The 19835-nt window shown below is 45.2% G+C and overlaps 1 protein-coding gene across 5 annotated transcripts in view; it reads right to left on the bottom strand.

Annotated features, from left to right (window-relative positions):
• Nucleotides 1-19835, bottom strand: part of Ttll11 (tubulin tyrosine ligase like 11) — a 233373-nt gene that overhangs the window by 186571 nt on the left and 26967 nt on the right. For all 5 annotated transcript variants that reach the window (XR_007104937.1, XR_007104938.1, XM_047524512.1 and 2 more), the window contains exon 2: nucleotides 4375-4471. Coding sequence is in view for 3 of the 5 variants with exons in the window: in XM_047524512.1 (XP_047380468.1) it covers nucleotides 4375-4471 (97 nt within the window). In the remaining 2 variants the exon portion in view is untranslated. The remainder of the gene's footprint in view (nucleotides 1-4374; nucleotides 4472-19835) is intronic.

Below are 19835 nucleotides of genomic sequence, written 5' to 3'. Positions count from 1 at the left end.
CAGAGAGACTGTGCACCTGCTTTGTTCTTATCCATATCTAAGCCATGGTCCCACCCAGTGCTGCCTGGGAAACAGTCTCAGAACTTCACAGAAATTGCTGGCATCTCACTTTCTGCAGGTGGCCCAGAAGTGGCGCCTTCTACACTAACCCTGACAAGGGTAGCCTGGCCTCATGCTGCCCAAGTTAATGAGTGACAGGGAGGTGGCTGCCGCCCTGCGGCTCCAGGCCCTGCTTCCCTTCCCTAAGCAGCCGCAGTCTTTTCCCACTTCTCACCCAGGACCCCTCCCTGGGCTCTAGACCCATTCTGACGTGAGGTGGAAAGTTAGGGATTTCCTTAAGCTCCCCTCTGCTACAAGTCTGATCCCAACTTTATGTCCCAATTAGATAAGGAAGCTTTTATGTGTTTCTCTGAGGCTCCGTTGCTTGTCCTCAAATTTTGGTAACCTGTCTTTTGCTTCTTGTGGCTGAGTGGCTGCCTTCACTATGCACAGAGCTGAGGCCTCTGTCTTGTCCTCTCCAATGCCTCTCCTCTCTCCAAGCTCACCTCTGTTCCCCTGACACGTGCCTTGCAAAGGCTAGATTTAGCCCAGTGTCTGGGCTCCTGCTGCGTACTACCAGAGTTTCTCAGTGAGGTCTGTCCTAGACGTCCCTATGGTGGGAGTTCTTTGACACAAGGGCTGACCTCCTGCCATTCCTCCTGAGGTCTGGATTTTTCTGTCTGCTGCACTGCAGCCTCAGGGCCTGAGGGTCTCATCCCACTGGAACTAACCAAGGGTGTTACAGCTGGATCCTCAGACTTGCCCATGCAGCCCTACTGAACTCAACTAAAACAAAATGAACTGAATTATATTTGGAGCACTATTCAATCCAAGTAGCATTTAAAACAGTAAGTCTTGGCATTATAGCTACCAAAACGAAATATTTTCAGATCCATCCTCTTCCGTATTCCCATGGCCACTAATTAGCTGATCTTCTGCCTGGGTACTGCAGTGGCCTCTTCCCTGCATCTCTGTTTCCTCCCTCAGTCTTCCACCCACCTCCATTGTGACCCTCTGGTCTTTCTAAAATACAAGCTGACCTGCACCATTAGCTGGTTTGGAAATGTCTTAGAGGTTCCCTGGGACCTTCAGGCTCTTAATGGTGCTATGCTTAGGTCCCTGGCTATCACTTCTCCACTGCCACCCTCATCTGATCCACTCTAGCCATTATGGGCCACCTATCCTTTGCTGAATGAGAGCAAGATTGAAGCACTCCACATCTGCACCAACTCTGTCTCCTATTTGGTGTGCAGGTCAGGCCCAACCATCCCTGGAGGCTCAGATCAAAGGCCAATCCTCTTCTCCAGGATCTCTCACACACCAAGCAAATCTGGATTAGGTTGCTCCCAACTCCCACGCACTCCAAGTTTCCCTGGGCTCAGCAAGTGGGTTGCATTTCGCTCTCTCCTGCATGCCTTTCTCCTTATCTTAGTGTCCCCAGAGTCCCCAGCAGTGCTGGGCCATCCCTACAGACTCCTCACTGCAGCCCCTTCCTTGTGGTCAGCACTCGGGCACTGCCTACCCTGGGCTGCCACACACCTCAGACCTTGAGACTCAGAAAGAAAAACAAACAAACAAAAAACCCTATTGTTTGTAAGCTGGGAACCGACAATTTTGGACTTTGTTAAAGCAAAGGCATATCTAAATCAGATGACTTTTTATGGAAAGTCATAATTCATCAGTTAAGATATAATAGTGTGTTTTGAATAAAGAAATCGCCCGTAGAAAAGCAAATGAAATCTACAATGCTGACACCAACAAAATAAATTAGTTCCATATGCATATCCAAAAGTTTTCCATTTGTGCAGCATGTAAAATATCTACGCTTGTCTGGTGCTAGAACTTATTCTAAGTAGCATACCAAGCGTAGGAAGTACATTTTTAGAATAATGGATATTTAAGAGACAAGATAAATGTGGACACAACTGGAACCAAAGGACAGGACACTTTGGAATCCCTTGCTGCTGAGGCTTTCCATCTTTCACAGGACAGTGCTACCCTCCGCCCAGTGGCTCCTGAGCCTGCTCTGCCATTACAGCTAATTAATTGTTGTTAGTAAAGTGGAAAATTACATGTTCCAATGACTGGCGTGTGGAGTATGGGATGGGGCAAACTCGCCTCTTTGGAATGAATATACTTTTATCACCTTTAATAAAACTAGTCCTTCAGGAGTACATTCTTTCCTATATTTCTAATTTGTTTTCCAAATATAGAACCATAGCTACATCTTTCCCACTCTCAGCCATTCGATGAGGTGTGAGCAAAGGGAGAAAATGTAGAAGCCTTGTATGATGATTCATGTCTTAGTAATTCGTTCTAAAGACTCGTTCAAAGACCGGTTCTCTTCCAGTTTGGGTTCCAGATTGGGGACTAAGTCATTTAACTGGCATCAAAAAGTATCTTTTTTCTGAGTAGCAAGACAGAGAGTACAGTAGCAATCCCATTAAACTGGTGTGCAGGAATGCTGTTTGCAAGAATCACTCTTGTTCCCTAATAAAATTCTTTCTCCTTCTCTAAGGACAAACTGACCTTGGGCTAACCTTCTGTCTCAGTGCTCCTGGAAACCAAACACGGTAGCTTGTTAGCTGTGTTAGCAGACAACAAAGCATAGCGTTAAGATGGTCCCTGCCTCTTGAATTGGTAGGAAGCCATAGCTCTAGGCTTTCCTGAGTGGTGATTTTTGTAACAATGTAATTCTTTTTTTCTTTTTTCTTTTTTTTTTTTTTTAGGGAATTGGAAGCTAGGCTATGGAGCACTTGGGAGAGATACTGACTCCTTGGGGCATCAAAGCCAAGACGGATGTGGATCTGATCTCCTTGCACCTCTTCTCATGCTCAAGGAGTCAGAGGCCAGCTCCCAGGACTCTTGATAATACTTAACTGAAGAGAAATGCTGGACACGGACGGGCTGACAAGCTGTGCTTCCTGCCCTGTGTCCTTCTAAAGGAATCCAAGCCAAGGGTGGCCTACGGTGGTGACCTTGCCAGTCCGCATGCTGAACTTGAAAATCTCCTTGAGATGTGGCAAAAGCAGCCAGTGTATGGAAATTCAGTCTCTTGAGAGGGGTTTTCTTAAAGGCATGGGGTAGAATGCCAAAGAAAAAGAGTAGATTGATTTTCCCTTTAATATAAGTACAAATAATGTAATATGAAGAGAAAACACCTTATATTCAGGCGATTACAACTACCACATCATAAAAATGATAAACATGGTTAGGTTTTGGCAGAAAATAGAAAAACATTCACATTGTTATTTTGTTAAACGAGGACTGGGATTCAGGGTGATGTTTTCTTTTTAAAATTATTTACCATTGTATTAGAATATGGTTTGTGCAATACATTATCAAAATAACTGCAAGACCCTATGGCTAGAAACTTAACTAAACGTTCCCTTCTTCCTAAGCAATCTTACTACCCTTGGCCTCCCTCTTCATGTAGCCATCAAAAACAATGAAAAGCAATAATCATAGAAGAAGGTGGTAGAGATTTAAAAATGAAAGGAAAAAGCATATGTGGAAGCTGGGTATAGAGTGGAGGGGGATCTTAATATGCTGACTATGACAGTTTCCTGGCCACCCTCCTTGTAGGGTTAAGTCCCAAGGAGAAAATGTCATTAGCCTTGTAATACTTAGCATGGGGACCAGTGTATTCAGTTTTTTTTTTCTTTTTTCTTTTTTCTTTTTTTTTTTTTCTTTTTTTTGTTAAATGGCACCTCCAAATACAATACTTAAAAAAGAGGAAGTTGCCAGACATGCTGGTGCACGCCTGTAATCCCAACAACTTCAGGAGGCCGAGGCAGGAGGATTGCAAGTTCAAAGCCAGCCTCAGTCACTTAGCGAGTCCCTAAGCAACTTAGCAAGAACCCGTCTCTAAATAAAACACAAAAAGGACAAGGGATGGGGCTCAGTGGTTAAGCGCCACTGGGTTCAATCCCTGGCACAAAAAAAAAGGGAGTGGGGGGTAGGTCCTACACCATTTCTGTGACATATTCTTAGAATTGTAGTACTTTGGTTTTCTTCAAGAAAAATGTCCTGTTCCTTTATTTTGAGAATATTGTCCCTTCATTTGACCCCCACGTTATATCTATAATCCAATAAGTCAAAATCATGTTCTTCCATCAGTAGGTTTAGACCAAGAAAGTTGGTCTTTAAACCTGTACCAGCCTGTCCACAATCTTTAAACCCGTAGTGGCTTAATTCCTGATTACCCCTGCGCTGACTTCCCTCTCAAGGTAACAGCAGTTCCTAATTAAGAGTCCTCAAGTTTGATCTCAAAACACTGCCATGTTTTTGCAGAAGAACATACTTGGCCCCGAGAAACACAATAGCAACAGATACCTGGAAACTTGTTCACTTGACCCGATAATATGTCATTGTCATGAAATGAGACTCCATGCCAGTAGATGTCACAAGGCAAGCGTCGGCCAAACGGGAACTAGAAGACAGGAAAAAAAAAAAATAGGATTAATAATAAGAATAAGAGGAGTGGTGGCCACACTGGAGTGTCTGTCATGTACAAATTCCTGAGAGCTGACCTGCATCACATGATTAAATTCTTATAAGGATGGCAGGTAGGCGATATGCGTTCCTGTTTTATGATGAAGAAACAGACTGAGACAGGTAGCAGAGCAGCGGTGTTCACTGGCAGACGCTATATAAACTACCAGCCTTCAAAGCACCCTTCACTGTAATCCTCACAACTACCCTGTAAAGGATTATTCCCTTTCTACTGAGTAAAACTTGGGGCTAAGGGAAGTAGTTTAACAATTTCCCATGCCCTGGGCCACGCAGAACTGACCGGGGGAGGAATCAGGATTGGAGTCCAGGTCTATGCAAGTTACAGGCCCATACTTCCTTCCCTTTCTCTGAAATTGGCAACCCTGAACCCAGCCCCTAAATATTAAGCAGTAAAGCTGGGCGTGGTGGTGCATGCCTGTAATTTCAGCTATTCTGGAGGAGGCAGAAGGATCCCAAGTTCAAGGCCAGCCTGGGAAGTTTAGTGACACCCTCTCTCAAAATAAAATAATAAGAGAGAGCAACCCTGGGTCCAATCTCCAATACCAAAAAAAAAAAAATCAGTCTCTCTCTCTCTCTCTCTCTCTCTCTCTCTCTCACACACACACACACACACACACACACAGAAACTCTGCAAGACGCAGGATGTATCCCTGGTGCCTAAAACAGTTCCTGGAACTCAGTAGACTTTTTGAACTAATAAATGAACAAGCCAAGAGTGGTCATCTGACTCAAGATGAGATAATCAAATTCTGTCTTCCAGGAATCTGGAAATCAGAGGGGCCAGGCAGCCTCTGCCAGTCCTTAAAAAGTGAGCGATGAAGAGCCAGCATCAGGCAGCCTTGTGGGGCTGTGCCCACAGAAAAGGGAAGAAAGGACCAGGTGCCATGAGAAAAGGAGAGATGAGACCATATGGCCTGAAACATAGGAGCGACCCAAGTTCCTTGGGCTTCCAGGTCCGAGGCCCAGACCCTCATGAGCCTGGTTGCCCACCTGCCCTTGGGTCCTGTACGATGGCCTGTGTCCTGTAACGCTTTTTGGTATTCTAAATTCCTATTTGGTACAAGTTACAGGATTTCAATTATTTGCAGCTAGAAAACCCTCACCGACACAGAGGGCCTGTTCTTTCCACTGTATCTGACTGCCTCTCAAACTTATGAACGAGTTCTGCATTTACAGAATGTGTTCTTAAATCTGTAACTCAGATGACCTTGTTAAAGGGGAAAAGTGAGGACATGCTAGTTCATGTTTAGAACTTGCTTATTGAAAGTCCAAACAGAGAGAAATGCCAACACATTAAATAAAAATTTCCCCATTCTCAGACTACAGCTAATCAGGATTTTTCATCCTAGCCAGAGGAGGAGATCCAATGGAAGAGTGTGGCATGACTAAGAACAGTGGGGACTTGACGCTTTCCAACCATCCCAAATTAAAACAGGAAAACAGTTACATTATTTCAAAGCTGTGCCAAGATGAGGCATATGGTACACGCTCTATTAGCATTAACAACTGCCACCTATAATTTATAGCATTTCACTCATTTTCTTTGCATCCATTGGGCTACGAGTTATTTATTCAGTAGTCATAAATACAAAGAGATAACATATGTTATTTTCTTCCAGCTGTTAAGTGCTAATATACAGAAGGGAAAATAACTTCACCAGAGCGGTGTCTGTAAAATGACGGCTATCCAGGCAAAATGTACCAAGATCAAAGTGACTTTGCTGCCCCCGGTGAGGGACTGACACCTGCTCCGTGTCAGTGGACGATCCGATGAGACTCCATCACACCATCGCCCCCCCATCCTCACCCCCTTCGTGAATACAGCTCTCCATTCAAAAGCACCTTTAGCTCATTCCGCTTCAGAAACTACCAATTTTTAAAGTGCATCTATTCTTTCCATAATTATTATGCCAGACACTGTGCTGGGCCCTGGGAATATAAAGCAACACAATTTTAAATAGGTGCCAGGAATTCATCATCCTGCCTCTCTGTAAGCTCTGTTTAAAACTTTGCTTACACAGCTAACATCATGCTCGGTGGTAGAAGACTAAAAGCTTCTTCTCTAGGGTCAGGAACGAGACCAGGATGCCCACTCTCACCACTGCTGTTCAACACAGCGCCAGTGCGAGCCAGAGCAACCGGAAAGAGGAAGAAATAAGAGACATCTATGCTGGGAAGGAAGAAGTGAAATTATCTGTAGATGACCTGACTTTATTTAAGGGAAATTCTAATGATTCCACAAAAAGACTATTAAAATAATAAATGAATCCAGCAAAGTTATGGGATACAAAAATCAACACGTAAAAATCAGGATGTTTCTACATACTGACAGTGAACAACATAAGAAAGAAATTAAGAAAAAAAAATCTATCTAAAATAACATCAAAAAGAATAAAATACTTAGGAATTATTCAAGGAAGTGAAAGACTTATGCACTGAAAACTACAAAATGTTCCTGAAAGAAATTAAAGAAGGGGTAAATAAATGGACTTTCTGTATTCATAAACTGAAGGACTTAATATTGTTCAAGATGTCAATACTATGCAAAGAGATCTACAGATTCAATGCAATCTCTACCAAAATCCCCATGACATTTTTTGCAGAAATAGGAAAAAAAAAAAACTTTAAAAATTCATATGGAATTATAAGGAATCCCAAATAGCCAAAACAATCTCGAAAAAGAGCCAAGGTGGAAGTCTAATACTTCCTGACTTCAGAACTTTAGAAAAAGCTACATTGTTGTAACCACTACACACCCATTAGACTGGCCAAAATCCAAAACACCAATACCGCCAAATGCTGGTGAGGATGTGGAACAACAGGAACTCTCATTCATTGCTGGTGGGAATTCAAACCGTCAGAACTGTTTTAAAAGACAGTTTGCAGTTTCTTACAAAACCAAACACACTCTTACCATGATCCAGCAGTTGTACTCCTTGGTATTTATTTAAGTGAGTTGAAAACATGAATATACAAAAACCCACACATGGATGTTTCTAGTAGCTTGTAATTGCCAAAACCGAGAAGCAACTGAACTGTCCTTCTATAGGTGAATGGATAAATAAACTGTGTTGCATACAGACAATAAAATATTGTTCGATGCTAAAAAGAAATAAGCTGTCAAGACACAAAAAGACATAGAGGAGTCATAAATGCATTACTAAGTTAGAGAAGCCAATCCAAAAAGGCTACATCATACTCATGATTCCAACATATGCCATTCTGGAAAAGGCAGAACTATGGAGACAGTAAACGGATCAATGGATGCCAGAGACTGGAGGAAAGAGAAAAATGAAACGGCAGCGTACGGAGGATCTCCAGAGAGGTGAAATGACTCTGCTTGGTACCAAAATGGTGGACACGTCTTCAAACATTTTTCAAAACCCACAGACACAGTAAAACACCAAGAATGAACCCTAGTGTAAGCTAGGGACTTGGGGGATCATGACGTGTCAGTGCGCGTTCATTAGTTGTAATAAATGCACCCCTCTGATGCAGGACTCTGATGTGACAGAGACGGTATACAGGAGGGAAAGGGGATGTGGGAAATCTCCGCACTTCCCGCTTACTTTTACTCCGAACTTTAAACTGTACTAAAAAATAATAATAATTAGAATGAAAAAAAACACAGTGAGGTAATGATGGTATAAAGACAGACATAGACCAGTGGAATAGGAGAGCCCAGAAATTAACTCTTGCATATTTGGTCAAATATGGCATATTTGGTCAAATATGACATATTTTGCCAAAGATGACAAGATAACTCAGTAGGGAAAAGGCAGTCTTTTCAATAACTGGTGTCGGGAAACTGGACACTCACACACAAAAAGAATGAATTTGGGGCTGGGGTTGTGGCTCAGTGGTAGAGCACTTGCCTAGCATGTGTGAGGCACTGGGTTCGATTCTCAGCACCAAATAAAATAAAATAGAATAAAATAAAGATATTGTGTCCATCTACAGCTAAAACTATTTTTAGAAGAATGAATTTGGATGCTAACCTAACACCATACACAAAAATCTACTCAAAATGGATCACATACCAAAATATAAGAGGTATTAATAAAATTATTAAAACCACTGGAAGAAAATATAAGGGGGAAACCTTCATAATACTGCATTTAGCAATGATTCCTTCAGATATGAGACTAAGAGCATAGGCAACCAAAGGAAAAATAGAGCAATTAAACATCAAAATTAAAAACTTTTGCATCAAAAGACACTGAACAGAGTTAAAAGGTATCCTATGGAATGGTAGAAAATATTTGAAAATCAAATATCATATTCAGAATACATTTTTAAACTCCTACAATTCAACAACAATAATTAACTGGGCAAAATTAGTCTGGAGTAAACAGTTCTTCAAAGATGATATACTAATGGCCAATTAACAGATACGAAGATACTCAGTGTCAGTAATCATTAGGGAAATGCAAATCACAATCACTAGACTCTACTGCACACCCAAAGGGTGACCATCATCAAAAACAAACCAAAGCTGGGTGTGGTTGCACATGCCTGTAATACCAGCAGCTCCGGGAGCTGAGGCAGGAGAGATCATGAGTTCAAAGTCAGCCTCAGCAACTAGTGAGACTCTCTTAAAATAAAATATAAAAAAGGGCTGGGGATGTGGCTCAGTGGTTAAGCAACCCTGGGTTCAATCCCCAGTAACACACACACACACACACACACACACACACACACACAGAAAATAACAAGTGTTGACAAGAATACAGAGAAATTGGAACCCTTATACACTGGGAATATAGATAGCTGCTATAGAAAACAAAATTACTGAATGGTCTAGCAATACCATTTCTAGGTATATACACAAAAGAACTGAGAGCAGGGGCTGGAGCAGACAAGTGTACATCATGTTCATAGAAGCATTATTCACAAACCAAAAAGTGAAAATAGCCTGTGCCTATCAAACATAAAGGAATAAATATGCTGTAGTATATAAACATGATAGAATATTATACAGCCTTAAAAAGGAAGGGAATTCTGACCTATGCTACCACATGGATGACCCTGGAAAACATCCTACTAAATGAAACAAACCAGACTTAAAGGCCAACCATTGTCTGATCTCATGGATACAAAGTACCCAGAATTGTCACATTCATAGAGACGGAAAATAGACTGGTGTTTGACAGGATGGGGGCAGTTAGTGTCTGACAGGTAGAATTTCCCTGGGGAAGGTGAAAAGGTTCTGGGAATGGATGGTGGCAGTGGTGGCACAGCAATATGAATGTGCTGAATGCCACCAACTGCTACACTGAAGATGGTCACAATGGAAAGTTCTATATCATGCAATCTTATCTCAATAAAGAAGCCCTGGGGCCGTGGGGCCCATGGCTCTCCTCTGTGCTCAGTAGCTTGGAATGCCGCTTGGGTTTTCAAGGAGCGCTCGACAGCTGGCAAGTGGTGCTCTCCCCGGGCCCATCTTCCTCAAGTCCACACCGACCTTCCAGGTGCTGCCTGGGGTCCTCTTTTCTCTTCATACCCTTTTGGAAAAGCACTGGGTGTGGGGTCAGCAGATCAGAGTGTTCTGGATACGCCTCTGTCACTTGCAAACTCTGAGATCTTAGTTTAACCTCTAGGTCCTTAGTACATGGAGACAAGAAAATCTGCAAGGCAGGGATGGGGACTAACCAAGACAGGAAAACGAAAACGCTTTGCACACACCACAGAACGGCACGAATTGGAGACCAACCTTAATTTGTTTATTCATATGTTGATGAAGCGCCCACTATGTGACACAAAGCCTCTCCAAAGCCAATGACACCATGGAAACATGTCTGCTTCCTGGCCTTTACAGTCCATCAGGGAGAAGAAGTTGAATCAAATAGTCTTTCAAATGTATCACTGCAAACCATGCTCAGGGCTCCAAAAGGAAGTTCCAAGAGTAACAAGAGCCGGGGGTGACCCATCCCACCTGGGGAGTCTGAGAAGGCCACCTGCCCCAGATGAGCATGTGTCCATTTGCCCAGGATACTTCTAGTTCATGCTGGGTGACGCACTGTTATGTTAATAACCCTGTTCACTTCCAAATGCATCCTATGGGCCATAGACATTCATCCTGTTCCCGAGGAAGGGCTATCTGAGTGGAGAGAGAGCAGGAGTTTCCAGATGAGGGGAAGAGTGCTCATGCAGAAGGAAGAGGTGTGTAGAAGGCCACAGGTAGGAGCTGCCCTGCACCCAGGAAGCTGGAAGGAAGGTCAGGGCAATTGAGGGAGGACAGGAAAGTAGAGTGAGATAAAGGTTCAGCAGAGTCAGCTTGGACAGGGTTGCACAGCATCTAGAGACCCTGGGAAGAGGAGGGGGACCTCGTGAGCCATCCCAGAAAGAGGGACCAAGAGATAGGCAGCTGGTGCCATGAAAGGCAAGGCCAGCCATGTTTGAAGGGAGCAGTGAGACGAGGGGAGGTCAAGCAAGATGAGAACCCCAAACTGCCCATCAGATATAATGACCCAGAGAGCTTTTGAACCACCTGGGCCCACACCCATCTCCTCCCTGATCCCTCACCATTTACTAGGCTGACGATTTCTCTGTACTGTTTTGTAATTACTCCACGTATATAACGTCTCTCCTTTATAATACTGAATTTCTAAGGCCAGGAACAACTGGACATGGGCATTTCAGGAGCCCAGTGCTACCAACCAGTTGTCCAGGGGGTCCTAGGCCCACAGGAAAAATAGACTCAGGCATGGCACATCCTCCCCCCTCTACATCAGAATGGTCATCAAGCCCTCCAGCTTCTCTCCCAATTAATTTTTTCATCCCCCTTCCTTAATTCCCACGGCTGACCCACTCATCTCCCACCTTGATGAGACCAGCTTCCTCCCCTCCTCCCCTCCCCAGGGTCACCCACCTGTCGTGCAACAGTCAGAGAGATTTGTATTTTCCAACGCGGTTCTGACCGTGACTGTGGCTCTTTGGTACCTTCCCATGGACCAGAGATTGAGTCCAAGGCCAAGCCTGGCCACAGACACAATTCAAGATCCCCTCCACCAACCTGTCAACTGCAAGTTGGGCCACTTACATCTTGGACTCAGTCACTGTCGGATGACTTTTGAAACGTTGAGGACAGAGCACTTTCCTGTTCTGGGACAGGGTTTCCACATGCTGCTCCTTCTGCCTGGGGTCTTGACTCCACAAAGCTCTTCCACCAGCCCTCCCTTCTGTGTGGCCTCCATCGTCAACACCCATCACAGTCCATGCCACAACGTCTTGTCAGTCTGCCCAGCTCGGGACTGTGTGGACTCTTTGAGGATGAGGACAGTGTTATAGTCCTCTGTGCATCCCCAACACTGGGATTTCAGCACATTATAGACTTTGCTTTTGGTCTTCGGGGCGGGGTGTCATGAATTCCTTTGCAACTTTCCCCAGAAAAGCACACACATGCATAGACTTTTCCTATGATTTTAGGAGAATCAAAGATTCCTTAAAGTCCCTGTTGTCCACACACCATTGTTGGCAACATCTGCAGTCATGTTCCATGAATGAAGATTGATGAGAGAATGAACTTACACAGAGCAGCACATCATCGTGGTCATTATTAAAGTTTGCTTTTATGCAGTGCTTATTACTCTATGTGATAACACTGTAAGTGTACTATCTTATTTAATCCTCACAACGGTCTTATGAGAAAGGTAGTACAATTAACCCTATTTACAGATGAGGACATCCAAGGACACAGAGTCAGGATCAAATCCAGGTCAGCCTGATTCCAAGACCCATGTACTTCATTACTTGCTAGGATTTGAACCAATATTCCCCCAAATTTACATACCCTAGGGTATGTGCTATTGGGAGAGGTGGAATCTTTGGGAGGCGGGGCCTGGCAGGAGAGCCTTAGATCCTTGGGGGCATACCCCTGAAGCGATTGTGGGAGTCTGGCCAATCCTCTGTCTCTGCTTCCTGGCTCCTGATGTGAGCAGTTTGTTCTGGAAGGTGTTCTCCATTATTGCCATTCAGTGGTCCCACCACCAGAGGTCCAAAGCAAAGGGGCCACATGGTCTTATGCTGGAACCCCAGAACCATGAGCTAAATGAACCTTTTCTCTTTACAAGTGTTGCCTCAGGTATTTCATTATAGTAACACAAAACTGACTAATGTACCATGACTTTTTGAATGGATCACTGTAATTGTGTTTATTAGTCACACATGAAATGTTGTAACTAACCTATCCCCACCCTGTGCACTATCATCTTTGTCACAAAGGAGGTTCCTCCTTCAGACCACACACCTGGGTGAACCCAAAATCTTTTCTTGTTACCCAAGAGGACTAAAAGCACACTTGCAAAATGGTCTGGCTCAAACAAGAACTGGTGCTATTAAATGTCCTTTGAGTATGTTTGTTCTTCAGGAAGTGATGTTTGGGTCTCTCTCCTAAAGGCCAAAGAGCAAGTTCAATCCCCACCCCCTGGGGAATGTGCAGAATGAAATTCCATAGTGAATGCTGATGAAAGCATAGTTCACATGTCTGTACTTTGTGAACGACTTTCCTCACAAAGCTTCTTTCTGCACAGAAAATCTTTCAAGTGATTGGGAATAAAAGTGGCAAGTAAGCTTTGATACGGGCGAGCGTGTGGGTAGCGCATCCGCAGGGGAATCCATCCCAGCTGATGCTTTAAAATGAGCAGCCCGAGATGCTCACGCAGCGTGTGGTGGTCCAAACGTCAAGTTTGGACAAAGAGGACCCTGGATCAAGCCCCAACCCCCCACACCCCAGCCTGCGGCCCTGACAAGTGACTTTGTCCCTGGGCTTCAGCAACTCCGCTGCCACTGAGGGAAACAATGGCGGCTGTGCGTAGGACGGCACTTTGTAAACGGTCAACTTGCTGTTATTTAGGACAGCTTATTATTTTTAGTATCCCAGGAAGTCACCTCGGTGGGTAAATTCGATCTGAAAAGACCCCAACCAGGTGCCAAGCATCCCCAGGGCAGCTCGGAGCAGGCGCGCTGCGGGGCTCCTGCTCCCGGAAACCCGCGCCTGGAGCGCGTCCTGCGTTCTCCTCGGGTGGATGCCTCGCGGGGCACTTACGCTCACAGGACTGCCGCCTCCACCCCACAGGGCGGCTTCCGGGCGGGACAGTTCATTCTCCTCTCCACCTTCTCGGCTGAGCTGCTAACCTCTGAGATGGTTCCAAGGATCCTCGCCTGCAGGCATGTAGACGCTTGTGTGACCTCTCCCAGGCTGACACTGACTTGGTCTCTGGGACCCATAGCAGCCAGTAGGAGGGAATGCCACTTCCGAAATCAGGATACCTTTATAAAAAGATGGCTGCTTTTGTTTTGGTCTCTCCCTCTGCCTCTTTCTCCTCCTCCCTCTTCTGGTCTCTCTCTCTCCCCCTCTCCCTTTGGGAACACCTAGGGAGAGCCCCAGGTCTGAGGAGCAGAAGCCTCAGGCCGACAGCCAGGTATGGCCCAGCTGGAAAGTGACCTCGCAGCCAGCAGCAGTTTTCAGGATCTGCCACCCTGGCCAACAGCTGGAATGCGGCCTTGAGAGCAGCCTAAAGCAGAACACTCCCCGCCCAAGCCTCTCAGATTCCTGGCCCTCAGAAACGTGTCTGAGGTGAAGTTTGCTGTCCTAACCTGCTAAGTGTTAGGCAACTTTGGTACACGGGTAGACAATGAATGAACACCTTCTGTTTTACAACAAGAGTATAAGAGGAAGAAAGCATTCTGGGGATGAAGGGATTTAAAACTAGTACATAACACAATAAGATTAATGTAATAATTACTATTTATGGGTTAGCGTTAGGGTTAGAGTTAGGTTTCGGGAGGGGGGGCAAGAATGGAGGAAGGAAGGACTGCATAGAGGGAAAAGAGGGGTGGGAGGGGTGGGGGGAAGGAAAAATAACAGAATGAATCAAACAACATTACCATATGTAAATTTATGATTACACAAATGGTATGCCTTTACGCCATGTACAAACAGAGAAACAGCATGTATCCCATTTGTTTACAATAAAAAAAAAAACATAAAAAAAATAATTACTATTTATGGCACACTTAACTATGTGGCAGGTAAAGATACATGCATCTTGCAGATGAAGAAATGCTACCCCATGGTCAATTAGTGGCAAACAAAATTTGAAGCTATTCTGGTCTATCTCCAAAGACTGTGCTCTTTCGATTCTGCTAAGCTAGATGGATGGATGAATTAACCCATGGAAAACTAAGCACACACAGCAGTATGGTTAATACCTCAAGGAAGACGTCATAAATTTGTTTAATAAAATTGCTGCTTCAGCATCAGTTTTTGGGCCTATTTGAAACCCACTTGTACCAGTCACCTTAGGCCTAGATAAAACTCCCCCTTCCCATGTGACTGTGTATGATAAACCTGCCTGTGGCTCATCCCACTGACCATACCCACCACATTCTGTAGCTTCTGATCAGAAAACCAAATGATCAAATAAATATGAATTTAAATTTATTTCATCATATAAACAAGTCATATAAACAAGTTCCCCTCCCCTTCATTAAACTAGTCAATCTATAACCCCTAAGGAAAAGCCCAGAGGAAAATGCCCACAGATAGCCCTTAACCAACATAGTCTTGTAGATTCTATCCCTCCTAACCCACTTCCCTCCCTCCCTTCCTCTCTTCGCCCCCCCTCTATTCACAGTTCCCTGTGACCTCCTGACTTCCCAAAGACCCCCAGTGGGACCCCTAACCTCTCTGAAACCTAATAAATTTCTTTTTCTTTTTTTTCCCCATGCATTTCACTTCCTGTTGTGCCTAGTCTGACTCACATATCCAAAACTAATCTCTCCTGGTCAGGGTTCTCCTAGAGAGTGGCTATCTTGGCCTACAGTCAGTCCTAACTGTGAAAACTCAAGACCAAATTAGAAAGAAACCATAACAATAAAAGCCGTAAGAGAATAGAGTGCAGAAACATCCAGAGGCCAATTAAGACAAGGAAAAGATTGAGCAACTGCTCTTCAAGGCTGAACTCAAAATCTAATACTGCTCTTCAATCGAGAAAGTTAGCTAAGTGAATAGCTGGGAATCTATCCATGTTAGTCAGTTTTCTGTTACTATAACAAAGACCCAAAATAATCAACTATAAGAGAAAAAGGTTTATTTGGCTCACAGTTTTGGAGGTTTCAGTTCATGGTCAGTTGACCCCATTGCTTTTGATGATATCAACTTGATTGGGTTTCTGCAAGAATGAGTGACCTCTGCACCTGGCCCACGGTGCCTGGTACACAGTAGGTGTTTAAATAAGGCTGGTTTCTTTCTTTTCCCTTCTTTCCCAGTATTCTTCAACCCAGAATTATTGGCTGATATTAAAAAAAAAAAAAAGAAATCAAAACTTCCCATGTTTACCTCGCTGTTACCCAAAATGGCCTGGGGCAGGGTTGCTGCCTGGAACTTGTCTAGGGTTGAATTGCACATGGTACATTTGGGGTGCTAAAGCCATGCAGGTCTTGGTGAGGAGGCAGCCAACTTCTCAGGAGAGCCAGACTTCCAGAAAAGTTCTTTGCCTCGAGTTGAAAACCTGGCTGCCAGTCTCGGCCCTGCCATCTGCAAAGGCCTCCATTTCATCATCCAAGGAAGATGAGCAGCAGAGCCTCCCTCGCAGGGGACACCGTGGAGAAGAAAACGACAGGGGCCAAAGAAGCTTTGTGAAGCAGGGGCCTGCAACGTAGTAGGAGCTAAATTAGTCCAATTAGAGAATCTGGAGTGAGCCTCCTGGCTTGCTCTTCACTAATGAAGTCCCTTGGCGAGAAAGGCAGAGGGGAAGAGTCCCCAGCCACGCCTGATGACAGAGAAAGCAGAGGCTGGCCCTCCACAGTCTCCCGGGAGAAACAGTAGTGAAGCAAACATGGCTGCAGACTGCCAGGGGTTCAGGAGCCAGGCTGGGGACAGAGGCAGAAGTGGGACAGACGCACAAGGGATCCTAGAATCCTACGTGACAAAGGGGGCCCAGGAGCAGCATCAGTGGTTTTGTTAGAGGAATAAAGTGGAAGCCAAGAGGGTCCCTGGGGTGGAGTGTGCAGGAGGCTTTTGCCAGGAAGAGATGAAAGGACATCGAGCAGAGGGAACAGTGGTTGCGAGGCGGGCTCTGGGAGAGCACAGGTGCCTTGTGCCCAGAGCCCAGGAGCCAGAAGACAACCTGAGGGGGTCCACGGGACACGCCGTGGGGGAAGCTTGACCTTGATTCTGCAGGTGAAGGAGAGGCACGGGAGCGCTCCAGCAAGGCTGTGGCCAAGCCAGTAAGAAAGACGGGCAGACGGGAGGGAGAGCCCGAGGCAGCACACCCAGGGGAGGCTGAGCAGGCTGGGGGAAGAGGAGGAGGCAGGCGTGGTGACTGGCCCACAGGAGGGCATGGGCTGGGAGGAGGGTGGGGAGGCACAGAGGAGTAAGAGCCGTCGGGCTCCCCGCATGAGGACTACCCTGACGGGCACCCTTCTCGGCAGCTCCTTCTCATATGCCTGTGGGCTGGCACTTCTGGCTCAACTCTGCCAGGTTCCTGGTCACTGGGACTCAGAAGAACAAGATCCCACAGGGCTAACTAGCGCTCGCTCAGAGGAGCCTTCCAATTTAATAAAGGCGCCGTCAGGCTTCAGTGGGTTTCCAGGGAACACAATAATTACTCATCCCCTAATCGAGCCAATAAATATAGCACGAGGGTAAGTAATTAACAGCCTTTTGCTGGAAAGTAGCAATTCTTGTAGCAATTCTTGTGATCTATGAAGTTTCCTCTTCCTATCCACCCCTTCATTATTAAAGATACTGTGTGACACCCTGGGCAAGCATGCCATTCCTTACTCCCTGGGTTAATCACTTAAATACATTGTATTTTTTTATTAAGTTCATTTGTTACCAATGACTCACAACTCTGGTTGCAAGAGCTGCATTGAGGCGTATTGTCTACCTTGCTTCCACTGCTGATTGCAAGATTCATAATGATATCAAGACCATCACTAAACAGTTAACTATGGGGAAAGCCACATTAGCAGGAGGGGCGGAAGCCCACCCCCTTTCATAACCTCAGTGTGCCACCAGTCTCCCCTCAATAAAGAACCTTATTAGTAGTAATTGTATTGGGCAAAGAAAAAAAGAAAAACTTCACAACTTCTACACTGATTTACCTCTTGACTTGCAGTTTTAATTAAAATTCCAGTTTATTGAGCAAATAGCTCTGGAAAGCTTAGATACCAATTTAGCACTATGTTCTTTTTCCACTTTCCAATTCATAAGGGTGACACAAACAACTCAATACATGTGTTAAATGACTCGGACTCCATTCCATCACAATTCAGCCTATGGAAAAGAGCTTCGATATCAATTATACATTATGAATTAACTCCATTATGGTCTGCAAAATTATCAACAGTAATCTCCCTCACAGTGGTAAATTATATCATTTCCCTACCAGGTCTCAAATTACCTAGGCTCTTCCACATCAACACTTCAAATGTGTTTATTAGCTGAAATGGAAACAAAGCACATCAGGTTTCTAATTTCTGCAGCATTTCCTCCCACCCAGGAAAGAGCTTCGTGGGAAGTCACAGCAGACAGCTCTTAGGGCAGCACATCCCTCAGTTAACCAGGACGCTGGGCCGATTCAGTGCTTTCCCCAGCAGCAGCTCCCTCCAGAAAGCCGGCCCCAATGCTGCATGGGTCAGCTGATCCACCAGTCCATGCATTCATTCACTCCACGCACAGGCGAGCCACGCCTTGGGGCTGGGCAGTAGGTTCAGGGAATGCCAGGGAATTCCATACACGGCAGCATTGGGTAGGTGGTGGGAGACAACGCAAGAGAAAAGAAACCAGCAGGATGAACAGAAGACTCCTTAACTTCAGGGAGCTCATAGTGCAACGGACCAGTCAAGCAACTAAACAGACCGTTGAACTGCTGTGGCCACCGTCTCACAAAGCAGCTACTGCATGCCTGCCTCTGAGCCAAGCTCTTTACCCAAACAGTCAGATACAGAGATTTCCAAGTCAGACAAACCTCCACACAACCTTATAAATAGCCATCATCTCCACATTTCATGGAAGAGACAACTGAGTCCTGGAGAGGTGGAGGACATTTGAGCTGACCCTCGCTGAGAAAGTGGGCAGTTCCCAAGAAGACAGGGAAGGGGAAGTCCTGACAGGAGGAAGCAAACAGCACTTGCAAGGAGCAAGCAAAGAGCATCCTGGAGCCTGGAGATCCAGTCCTCCTCTGTCTGGCTGCTGACCTGCTGAGCTGCCTGCGGCCTCTGCTGGCCTCTGCAGGGCTGTTGGCCCCTCGCCACATGCAGGGTATTTCCCATTCTGTAAATCTGTGGAGGCTTGCTCTTCCTTTCCAGCATTTGGTGGTAATCTACACTGATCCTAAAGCACCCAGGGCTGTCAAAATAATGTCCCTGAGGGAAAGAGAAGACGTTTCCCAGAGGACTAACTAGATAAAGTTAAATAGGCTTTGCCCCCAAAATGTATTTGTCTATCCTGTCCCCTAAAATCAACCTGAATGTCCCACAGACATACTGCACCTGTATCATGACATCACATATTAAGAAGAATGAATATTAATCATACCAGCAATTTCAAATACAATAGTGGCCACTGTTTACTATGTTTGTGTCCCGTGCCATGTGCTTCCAGGTGCCATCTCAGCTCACCTTCAAAACAACACTAGGAAATAAGTAGACATATTATTTCTGTTTTACATATAAAGAACCAAAACTCAGAGCAATTTGATAACTTACTCTCTAGAAGTGAGTGCACCCAGGACCAGCCCCATCAAATCCTTAGTCCCCAGAGGACTAAGCCTAGGAGAAATGGATGAGGCTTCCATAACTACTGTAAACGGGTGGGTTTATGCTAAGTGACTAGCAGTTTTTGTGGGGAACTGAGGCAGGGAAGGGACTTAAGGGAGAGGGAGTGGGGCCCACCTAGGAGCTCTCCAGAGTGCTGAAGAGCCTCTGGCACCTCTGCCTTGCCCAACCCTCACCTCCTGGTTTCAGTGTGGGGAGTGCATCTGGCAGGGAAGTTACTTTTAGAAGTACTAAGCTTGAGAGGACATCAGGCCATCCAATTATAGCTATCCTATGAGGAATTGGAAATGCAGGAATGGGAGTCGAGAGAAACCAAAGCAAGAAGCAAAAATCTGTACCTCGAACATTCTGCATTTTCGAGCCTTTTGAAATGTACAGTATGTGATTATTATCTATAGTCATCTTACTGTGCAATAATAGCAAACCAGGGTGTCTTGCTCCCGACTGTGGCTTAGCACTCACTAACTTTCCCATCCCTCCCCCTGCACTCTCCCTGG

This window comes from Sciurus carolinensis, chromosome 14 (assembly GCF_902686445.1).
Source record: "Sciurus carolinensis chromosome 14, mSciCar1.2, whole genome shotgun sequence".
Taxonomy (NCBI): domain Eukaryota; kingdom Metazoa; phylum Chordata; class Mammalia; order Rodentia; family Sciuridae; genus Sciurus; species Sciurus carolinensis.
The sequence above is the reverse complement of the archived record's forward strand: the minus strand, read 5'-3'. Positions and strand labels throughout refer to the sequence as shown.